At 40.5% G+C, this 12,073-nt stretch overlaps 1 protein-coding gene across 2 annotated transcripts in view; it reads right to left on the minus strand.

Moving 5' to 3' along the window:
- The window catches only part of opn5 (opsin 5), a 23,486-nt gene extending 20,237 nt beyond the window's left edge, over positions 1-3,249 (minus strand). For both annotated transcript variants that reach the window (XM_071899294.2, XM_071899295.2), the window contains exon 1: positions 3,117-3,249. In XM_071899294.2, coding sequence (XP_071755395.2) covers positions 3,117-3,249 — 133 coding nt within the window. The remainder of the gene's footprint in view (positions 1-3,116) is intronic.
- Positions 3,250-12,073: the final 8,824 nt, after the last annotated feature.

Genomic DNA, 12,073 nt, shown 5'->3' on the forward strand with positions numbered 1-12,073 from the left:
AAGAGGATAAACAGATCTTGACAAAACAGATAACAGACTTGTTATTAACTCTGCCCCCAGATCCTTCACAATCAGCTTAACCAGATTATTGAGTTCGAACCTGAGAGACAGATAGCAAAAAAAAGGTAATTACTTTTGCCACTTCAATGGCTTTGAATAAATGTGATATATTTCTGAATAGATGTTTATATTTATGGCTGGATATAAAAATTACACAGGCTCAGTCTGCTAATGTAGTAGCTGCTTGAAAATGCACGTAACTGGCTCTCGGCTCATGCTGTCCATCTCTCTTTTAACCGTCTTTCATTGCAATCTCTTCTGCTGCTGTTTGAAAAACTGGTCGAATGCTTAAAGAGCAAAATTCAGACCGTGCATTTGAGGCATCTTGTTTTCCCTGTTTTGAACTTAAAGATGTTACGTGTAGCATTTTGAGTTTCTCAAAATTAAGACCACATTTCCCATAAACCCCGCTGCCTGTTACAAAGAGGATGTGTGTTCTTGCCCCCCCCCCTCCGTCTCCCTGGCGTTGTTCTCCCATGCATTTGTTTTGAAGAGAAAGAAGAAGAATAAGAGCCAATAACTGCTTTAGTGAAAGTGTTATAAAGTTGTGTATTACTTGCAAAGTAAAATGGTTCCTGTTTTGTGCCGTAAAGCAATCTAGCAGCTTTCCTTCCCAAGAGGCTGCCAGTCTTCTCGTTGATGGTCTCGTTTGTTTATGGTAATCATACTAACATCTCAGTGTTAATGTGGTAATGATTTATTCATGCATTTTCATGACTGTGGGTGTGCCAGTGCCATCAATAATAAGCTTGACCTCAACAATCACACCCTTTTTATTCCTGACCTAAGGCCTCTCCTTACAGCATGAGTATTACCAGATGAGGTCAGTAATTTGATTTTGCCCATGAACATCAGTAATTTTAATCAATCATCTGGACGTTAAAAAAGTTACTGAGGACTGTAATCCAAGGACACAACGCCAGATGCAGATGCTGCACTCTTTTCCACTATTTTCTCTATTTTTCTTGGCACCAAACTGTGCTTAAATGCACTCTCTCTTCCATTTATTGCTGATTTTATATTCTACTTGTCTTTTCTCCTACTGAATCTTATTAGTTTTGCTGCTGCAACAACATAATTTCCCCACGGGGATCCTTAATCATCCAATCTAAACATGCTGCTCTACCCCGCCAGTGTGCACCAGTATGCAACTCAGTAATTGCGTGAAACACCAGACGTCGATCCGGACAGGATTAAAATGACCTCAGGACCCCAGAGTTAACTCAAAATACAGCACCTTATTTCAGAAAATAATAATTTCTCTCCTATAATTCAACAAAGCATATCGAACAATCAAGATTTAACGCTGCCGAGCACCGAAAGCGCACTAGTGAACTACAATGACCATAATTCATTGCACATACATAAAAGTCAGATAATATTACAATGCCATGAGAGACTTTAGTGCCTGGAAAAACTGGGCTCGCTAAATGAAACGTCAATAGCAGGTCGCCAATAATAATCTATGATCATGGGAAGGCTTCACCCTCATAATCATAATCCAAAGTGACACTGTGAGTGTAGAGACGTTGATCCATTGGTCTGTTCTATCAATCTATTCTGTGTGTTTCAGACTCAAGCTGTGGTCTCTCATGGCCCCAAGCAGCCTGGAAAGGCCATGTGGCGTCAAACCACAGTAAGCTGCTGGTCTACAACACCAGCAGGCCGCTGACTGACTCTCAGGAACGTTTTAAACTCTTTTAGACCCCAGAGTGAATTCTAGACCAGGCCCACGCCTTACAGGATTATTTCTCATACATTTTCTTCCAATACAAATATCGAAATAAAAAATATGTGGGAAGTGAACTACAGGTTTCATTGTTCCAGCAGATCAGATGCTGTAGCTCATTTTGATAACAAAGTCTCCTAATGTAAAAAATGAAATATGATTAAATTTATGTCTAAATTATGAAGAGACACAATTAGGGCAAAGTGACAGAAACAAAGTTAAGTCTATTTGTTGCAGTTGAGGACTGTAAAAACCCTCTAGTAGCAGCTGCGCAGTGTAACTTGTCTAGAAGGTTAAATAAGCATCAGGGAGGATAAAGATAAATATGAACTCAGATCCCTTTGGAATAATTTATCACAAAGATACTTCTCTTGCCAAATTTTCCAGACTGGAGTCCTGTGAGGAAACAAAAGAAAATCTTCTAATGTTCTTCACACCAGTTTTTGAAAAAAAAGGCGAGCAAAGCCTCTAGTTGCAGCAAATTAAACAAAATATGTATTATTGATGAAGCAATTAAAGCATAATAACAATTTCAATGTGGCTTAAAAATGATTTGGTTGTGAAACAATTTGTTTTTGTGCCTGTCTGTCTACATCTGTTAAAGCCTGTTTTGATGTTTCTTTTAATAGCAGCAGCGCTGAGTCCAAGACAATAAAGTTTATTTTATCTTTTTAATATCAGACGACTTCATTCCCCTCAGACTCAGAATAATTGGCTGCAACTTCAACAAGTGAATTAAATTACCACTGCTACACAGAAAATGTGAAATATAAAAGACATAAAAATAGAGCAGTTTTTCCCCAAAGCATGTACTTAAAAAAAACACTTGTGCTTTTATCATGCTAAAGTATCCAAAGAGGAATTGTTTTAATGCTGAAAGGAGCACAAGAACCAAAGCTGGAACCAAACCAGTAATGGATGTATCGCTAATTATGACTGCTAGGGAAGCGCTGAATTGAACTGCATCTCAATGACACTTGCTGACACTCAAATTTTTTATCTATTCTGACACCAATCGATGGTAAACTGAGGCAGGTTGTATCGCAAAATATATGTTGTGAATAACAAAAGCATATCTGAAGTGTTTATTGCATGCCACAGCCTTTTATTAAGTGTCACTGTGACTTTCAAGCTATCAACATCCACTTGCAAAAAACATTTCACAGTGAGGCGATGTTGCAAACATAGCGCCCGAGACCATCCAACCATCCATTTTGCATCCAATCTGATTGTGGCGACACTTAAATTCTCTTTCAGTGATAAGACAGCATAAATCTTTTCTGAATAGATGCGGGTGAATGCATCCTCTCCACGATAACAGACTAACCTATGATGCAGATGTAGAAGGCTGCAACGATGTCGGCCTCTTTGGAGAGTCTGGAGGCGAAGGGGTCGCCGTGGAGGAGGTAGTGGGGGACGTACGTGGGGCGCGGCCACGTCTCGTTCTCCATCACAGCCATCGCTGGGGAATGTCGGAGGCTTCCTGTGGAGCGGAGGAAGAGATGAGACAGTGTGGCAGCTTATTGAAACTGGATAACATTCACACACAGGCAGCCAGGTAAACAGGACACACATACTTGCACAAATATACCTATACATGCACAGAAACTTTCCTGTACTATGTTTATTACCTTATTACCTTTCCTGTACTGCCTTGGCACTGTTCTGCCAATTGCTGCTGTGACACCGAATTTCCCCTAGGCGATCAATAAAGTGCAATCTTGTCTTATCTTATCTTATCTTAACTTAAAAAAACACACGCACACAGGCATCCATAAACACATACAAATTTGTACACATACACACAGGAAAAAATGTACTCACACACACACACACACATCCTCGTACTTCTATCCTCATGAGGACCATCTATTGATTATATTCATTCCCTATCACCTAACCCTAACCTTAACCCTCACCACTACATGCCTAACCTTAACCTAATCCTAATTGTAACCTTAACCCTAAAACCAAGTCCGAACCCTAAAACAGCCCTTTGAAGAAGTGAGGAACGACCAAAATGACCTCACTTTGCAAAAATGTCCTCACTCTGAACGTTTAAAACTTAAAAAGTTTTCACAAAGATAGAACTACAGGTACACACACAAACACACTGGGATTACTATACTTGTGAGGACCTACATTGATTACACTCATTCCCTAACCCCTAACCCTAGCCTGAATTATCTGAACCCTAAACACAAATCCTAACCCTAAAGTGAGGGCCGGCAAAATGTCCTCACTTTGGAGGATTTTCCACATCTTTCTATCTTTGTGAGGACATTTAGCTCTCATAGGTATGGAAATACACACACACACACACACACACACACACACACACACACACACACACACACAAAATCAAACATAAACACACACACACACACATTAGCACAAGCACACAGTACATCATGACATCCCCCAGTCAGAAACAGATGTCAGAGGTGTCAGCAGGAGACAGTCTGGCTCACTGATGTCACTGTAGAAAATGTTGTTTCATCTGTTGATTAAATTCAATTGAAGTATGCTTGATACAAATGAGATTGGCTCATTGTTTTAAAAACAGAGCAACAGTCTTGCATTAAAAAAGGATCAAAAACACACTTGGCAGCACAAGCCAGATTGCTATGGTATGTTTTGGAAGTGGGTAACGCAAAAGTACTCTAATTAGCTATCAATAGACAGAGAAGCTCATCTCTAGTGGCTGGGATGGCTGATCCTCCAAAAAACAGCCAGCAAAAACTATACTTTGTGACACAATATAATACTAAAGCGAACGAAATCAAACAGATCATCAATGATAATTGGGAAATCATAGAAAGTGACCCTCTCCTTCAAGATGTGTTCCCATCAGCACCGATTATCAGCTACAAAAGAGCACCCACTATAGGAGACAAACTAGTCCACAGCTACTTACCAGGAGACAAGAAAGGTACCTGGCTTGATCAAAGACCACAGGGTTTCTTTAAGTGTGGAAGATGCAACCACTGTGCCACTATGCATCAAACGAATACGTTCAAAGATGTCCACACAAACAAGATCTACAGAATTAAAGGATTTATCAATTGCAACACAACCCATGTGATCTACTACCTACACTGCCCTTGTGGATTTTTCTATGTGGGAAGAACAAAAAGAAAACTCAAAGAGAGAGTTGCCGAGCATAAATACGCTATCCGAATCGGAAATGAAGACTATCCAATGGCAAAGCACTATAAACAGCACCATGGAGGAGACAGGTTGAAAAAGCTGTTGCAAAGGGAATCTTATTGGATCTTCAACCTAAGAGTCATCAAGAATCCAGGCTTAAATGAAGAACTTGATTTTGTCCCTTATCTGTAACTTTGAATATGTATATGGTCGGTCTGACCAGAGGCACAGCAGGCCAACAACTCGCCTCTTGTCAGATGTCAGTTAATTGGCTCGCCTCTTGTAGATGTCAGTTAATTGGCTCGGTGTTTGAAGTCTCTCTCTCACTTGGAAAGCCTCCACTGCAGGTTTACTTCATTCAAATTGGAGGGAGCTGCTTCATTCAACAGTTCTCTCTCTCTCTCTCTTCTCTTCTCTTCTCTCTATTCTGCAGAGCTGCTCTTCTCTCACGTTCCTCTCTCTCTCTCTCTCTCTCTCTCTCTCTCTCTCTCTCTCTCTCTCTCTTCTCTCTTCTCTCTCTCTCTCTCTCTCTCTCTCTCTCTTCTCTCTCTCTCTCTCTCTCTCTCTCTCTCTCTCTCTCTCTCTCTCTCTCTCTCTCTCTCTCTCTCTTTCTCTCTCTCTCTCTCCTTATCAGCTGCACTTTCTCTCCGCTGAATAACCCTAATTCATTCCAAACATTCAACATGTCTGATTCTTCAGATATTTTGAATAATGGTTGTGAGATGTTTTTTTGTGAACTGCAGCTCTATTTGCTTTATACATTTTAACAGATGAGTGTCAGTGAATATCCACCCACTTTTCTGCTGCTGATTGAGCCACACCTGGTGCCAATTTTGTTATCACTAGGTAGCTCTAAATAAGCAAGCCCTTCTACTTGGCTCTATATGCCCTGATGAAGACTGTGTAGTTGAAACGTGTTGGCGTAGCCCATACAATAAAGACTTTTTAACTTTTTCAGCAAAGAAGTGTGCCTTGGAATTTTTTTGGAGGATCAGCCATCCCAGCCACTAGAGATGAGCTGTATTCCCTTCTCTGTCTATTGATATCTAAACCTTGACTCCAACGAGCACCTTTTTTGAAACTTGGTAAGCAAAGCAGCGCTCCTTTAGCTTCATTCTACTCTAATTAGTTACTTTTAATAAAGAGTAACTACATCACTAGTTAATTTTTAAGATATTATCAAAGTAAAGTAACTAATTACTTTTAAAGGTAACATTCCCCACCACTGTTCTGAAGTCACGATGGCACTTGGTTGTGAATCACAGGTCTAATACGGAGCTATTTGGGAATCCTTCACATGAAACCGTTTTTGAGCATCTGGTTTAACAATGATGTATACCTTATGCATAGTAATGCAGGCACATGCATGCCTACCGCCTGCATGAGCGCACACACACATACACACACAGATAAACACACTGCACAGCAAGCAAACAACAAAAAACAAAAGAATGGGATACAGAAATTGTTCTTTGCTGTCCTATACGCTTGAGTCAGTTCATGACCTATGCATTGCCTTGCTCTCCTGTATTTCCTGCATGTTGTATGCTCCAATAAAGCAGAAATGCAATAAAAAAATCTCAAAAGGCAACAGAGGAAAAGACAACAATATAAAGCACAGAAAACAGCACACGTTTATATTTACACAGACACATGCACACTACACTACACACACATGCCAGAAAGCTTGATGTTAACTCCATTTCCTTTTGAGAGGTACTTGTCCATCCCCTTTCCTACAAAACCAAGGGAACTCGTCCTAAGAATCAATTTCTGTCACTCTATTAAATGGAAATGCTTTTCTAAATGAGCACATTAACATAACGTATACCAGGAAATTACTTTGTTCCTGTACTGTACTTGTTTTTATGTAAGTCTGATAAATGATTTTATTTAAGTGCATCGAGTGCCTTCTAGTTATTTAATGAACATGGCAGACCATTTTTCTGTCCCATGCAAAAAAAAAACACACATCGATCATAGGAAATTCTTTCAGTCCATTCAATCTGTTCAAAAGTTCAAGTTTGTTTATTTCTATAGCTCTTTATCACAAGCATGTCTCAGAGGACTTCACAGAGAATGAGCCTAACTAGATCTAACTGAACAACAATCAACATCAGGAAGAGCAAGACACACAAAAACAGATTTTAGTCCAATTGCTGACAGCCTACTTTGATTCCTTGTCTAAAGAGTCTGGATACTGTCTCGCTCTGACCAACCACACTAAAGCCACAGAAAAAGACGACCATTCATCTACAATTTAAACAGCATTCCTGGGCAAACCCTCCGCTGGACTGGATGAAGCACTGTCTTTTGACTTGGATGCCTTTTCTCCTGCTCTTTTTGCTTAGGCGCCACAAAGGATACCACATGCCAACAACTAAGTCATCTGATTGGTCAAAAAGCCCTAATCGCACAGGACCGGTATTATGTGGGGTCCTCATGTAATTAATGAATTAATCCCCGACCTCGCACAGGAGAATGTCATTCGCTGAAATCACTGATGCCCCAAATATAATTACATAAGGTCAAGATTTTACATTTCATCATTTCCAGATTTAGCAAATCAAAACCTGACATTTGTGCCGAAATGCATTCATAACCTTCCTCTATAATCCACTGCTGCCTCCATTTTTCTGCCTGTTAATACAAATCACTTGACATCACCAGGCAATATTAGTCCCTTAGGGCTAAAGATGTATTCCTCATGTGCTGATAATTCCCATGAAGCTTTGCAAGATTTGTACCTTTTACGTCACTGTCATACAATAATTACAGAAACGCCCTCTGGGGTATTATTGGTATGAAATGACCCGTACCAACGCTTTTCCCTCCTGCAGCTCAGGGCAAGCCGCTGTTGAAACGGCACTTATTCCATTTGGCTGTGCAGGTTAAGGCTCACATTGGGCTGACTGCCTCATATATTTCTGACCTTTTAATCTCTTATGAGCCCAAGCTCAGCCTGCAGATCCTCAGGCAGGGGCTTGTTGGTTGGTCCTCAATCTAGGATGAAAACAAAAGGGGACAGAGCTTTTTCCATCAAGGCCCCTAGACTGTGGAATGACATGTGTCTTCCTTTAAATCGCTTTTAAAAACACACTTTTTTTTAGGTTTGCTTATACCTGAATTATGTAGACTCCCTTTGTTCTTCAAATTGCTCCTCCTGGGGGGAGCAATTTGAATTTGAATGCCACACAGAAAAATAAAGGTCCAAACCGCAAATGGTTCTTCGGAGTGATGCCATAGAAGAACTATTTCTGGTTCTACAAAGAACCATTCAAGAATCTTTCTTCTTTATTCTTAGTTACTGGATAGTTGATGATGGCTTAAATGTGGAAAATAACCAAACCCCTCCATAGTATATATTGTGCAATTGCAAATGAGGCTATACAAGGGCAGATAAACAAAACCACAATGCAGGTGTCTAAGCAAAGGAGTGCAGAAATTATTCTTTAAAGAACCTTGGTCTGAAAGGTTCTTTGTGGAACCAGAAATGGAGCAACCATATTCGGTTCCAGTTCGCACCTTTGCTTGTGAGTGCTGCTTTTTTTTATTTTAATATTTGAATGTCTCTGTATTCTCTACTTTTATTGTCTTATCCTTTGTGAAGCACTTTATAACCTTGTTTTGAAAAGCGTTATGCGTTAAATAAAGTTATTATTATTAAGTTATCATTATATTATTACTTGAGCCTACAGCGCTGAGACATGGCGAGGGACATGGCTGCCTCCTGGGCATTAGTCAGAGGAACATCAGTGAATGATGTCCGCTCCTAACACATTCAAAATGTTCCGGCGTCTGGATGTGACACATGCATACAGTATATCTGCGTGATCTGAAGAGCTCTACTGCCTCTTTCTCTTGGGCAAAATGTGATTTTATATCCCCCCATATGACTTCAGTGCCACCAAGTAATCAGATTGAAAGGAAAGGGAAAATAGGTTATGTATAAAAATCCTGGTTCCCTGATGTAAGGGAAGAAAGTACAATGATGCTCGGTCTCTCTGACACCCCGAGAGACCGCTCAGAAAATTGTCGGGTTGAACTTGTGTGTGTATATCACATAATTACATCCTGGGGAGAGTGTATTTACGCAACAGGTGTGATTGTAGCATCTGTGAAGGCACAACTCCCCGTACGACTTCCATTGCACATCATTCCCTTCCTTCAGGGGTTATATACATAATCTAATATACTTCAAGGGTAACTTCGGTATTTTTCAACCTGGACCCGATTTTCCCATCTTTTTGTGTCTAAGTGACTAAAGGGGACAACAATTTTTGAAATTGGTCCAGTAACTGTGTGTAACCAAGTCTCGCTCAAGTCTCATGAGAGTTGAGTTGTTGCAGGAAGTTACACACAGACCGGATCAAGCGAAAGGTAAAACGTTTCATTTCTCTGTAGGGTCCCTTCCATAATGTTGTCAGACACTTAAAATAACAATCTGAGCCTGTCAGTGGCAAAAACAAGCACTTTTAGTGGACGTACATTGACGGTGCGATTTGCCCCGTTGGATTACATTTCAGCTCGTTTCGCAGCTGCTGGCTGAAGCGATCTCGCTCAATACTGGACCAATTTCAAAAATTGTTGTCCCCTTTAGTCACTTAGACACAAAAAGATGGGAAAATAGGCTCCAGGTTGAAAAATACCTAAGTTACCCTTTAATGGAGTCTGTGTCATAAATCAGCAGGTGGATGTAACACGGCTAACCTCATGCGATCTCCCACAGCACCTTTTGTAAGACATGACACAAGAAATCCAAATCTATTTAAGGATAAGAGGTGACATAAAGAAATATGAAGCAAGGCAAACAACTCCAGGATCTCATCTTTGCTTAATGGACAGACTGTAGGACATGCAAGACATGAACTTTAAACAGTTAAGTGGTGTTTTTCATATCTGAGATGATGTTCAGTGCAGTCCTGAGTGATTTGATGCCATTTGATGGATGGATCTTTATCCAAAATGCCAGCAGAGTGTCAGCAGCTCACAGCAAAGTGAATTTATTAACCCAGCCACAGCTGGCAGCAAAGCTGACTAGGATTGAAATTCTAGGAGGTTAAGACCCTCATGGAGAAGGGGAGGCAAGTTCCCCTTTGATTTATATTTATATTCAACTTAGTTTTAACATGGAGGTTATTCGGCACTTGACCGCCACGAAAACCAGAATATAAACTAATCACCAAGATCGGATGCAGCTGGAACGAGTTTGTAGCGTTCTGATTCATTTTTTTGGTCCGGCTTTTTAGAACATAATTTCGCCAAATTGCATTTTTATTGATAGAAGAGAACATAGCGGAGGGATACCATTTAGGAGAGATAAATGAATAACCCCCATGTTAAAACTAAGTGGAATATTGCTTTAATGCTTATCTCTAGAGTTTTCTGAGGTAAATATATCCAAATTTTAAAGGGATACCAGGGACCTTGCAGAGGGGCACTGGGTCTTGTGGGAAATTTTTATTTACTTAATTTGGATCAAAAGCATATCTGTAAGGGAGTAGACGGGCAAGGGATGAGGGAGTAGACACCATTAATTACCGGGAATGGAAGAAAGACCTTGGGAAAGGTAAACAATGGTGTATCAAAGAAGAAGGAAAGTTTAGGGGAAGACCCACAATAGGAGGAGTGTGCAGAATAGCATAAAAAGGGATGCGTTAAAGAATAAAGTTCAGTTGCTCCATGGACCAGCTCGGTTTACATGTACTCTGTGTGATTTTGCAGTAAACCTATATCATATTGAACTCTACTGGATTTGTCTGGATTATTTAATTAAGAAGTGTGGTAGAGGACCTGAAGACATCTGGCCCAACTGAAGGTTTTTCTCCCACAGTCTGGTCTGATCCAGCTTTGTCATTTGCATGCTCTAAATACCTGCATGACGTCTTCTATACAAGACTGGTTTCAGCTTAATAAGGTGTATGGAATCAAGACACATCCTCCAATTCTGTCTGGTCTCATATGTGTGATAACATCACATGAGTTAACAAGACACTATATTATACAAACACTGAATGATGAGAAAGGAGAAAACCTACACTCAGTGAATGGTTTATTAGGTACTCTCCATTTGCAAACATGTATTGCTCCTGCAGGCAGTAAGCCATGTGACTGCAGATTGCGATGTAAAGCAGGCTCACAGGCAGCAAAAGATTCAGTTAGTGTTCAATATAATGTTAAAATGGAGAAAACAACTGACCTACACGCCATCAGTCATCAGAGTTTGATGCCATCACAAGTGAGAGAAACAAGGAAATACATAGATAAGGACATACTATCACAAAAGTCTGATTCTAGTCTTAAAGTCTAGAATTCTGCACCCCAAGATATTTCAAGCTCCGTTACAATGAAGTTTGATCACAGAAGATTTTTCAGCTATCTAAAACATTAACAGTAAACTTCAGGTTTTGGTGTCAGTCCCTCAGAATCAAAGAGCAAGGGCTTCTTTCTAGACTCACTATTTTGCACTGACGTTCAACAATCATACAAGAAGAAATCCATCGAAGAGGCAGAGAGACCAATTTCTCCACTGACAGTAGCCTCAATAGACCAGAATGCAATGCAGCCACAAGACATGTTGCATTTTTTGGGGGGCGCAACTCTCGCTCTCTCTTCCTATATCATCGCTCTCTCCACCTACACATATACGCCCATACGCCCACTTTTGACAGAAAACAAGTTCACACCCCTTTTCTGGACGTTGTCACAAGCCATTCTGGGAAATGTAGGAAATCACTAACTGACGTAGAAGTAGACGAGGCAGGTTGAGGGAAAGTGGGGACACCGAAAAAGCAAATTACAACATTTCTTCATAAAACCCTGCAATGCACTGAACATCACAGTTAGGACTGAGTAACAAGCATATTCTCCAGTAACACAAGCACCTTCCATGTGACATGCCCATGCAGGCTCACATTCATTTCATTCGTTGGCTGGACTTGATGAGAGGGGGGTGTGGGTTTGTGTGAGGGAGGAAGAGCTGATGACACACCTGTGGGCGACTGGGTTAATGGGACAGTTTGTGAACGTCAGAAGAAGGAGGCTTGTGGAACTCGGATTCCGCTTGTCGTTTCTGTGGTTATGAGGACTTTTCATCGAAATATTCACTACTACCAGAAACATCCAACTACAAAA

The sequence above is a fragment of the Centroberyx gerrardi genome, chromosome 18, assembly GCF_048128805.1.
Source record: "Centroberyx gerrardi isolate f3 chromosome 18, fCenGer3.hap1.cur.20231027, whole genome shotgun sequence".
Lineage (NCBI taxonomy): Eukaryota > Metazoa > Chordata > Actinopteri > Beryciformes > Berycidae > Centroberyx > Centroberyx gerrardi.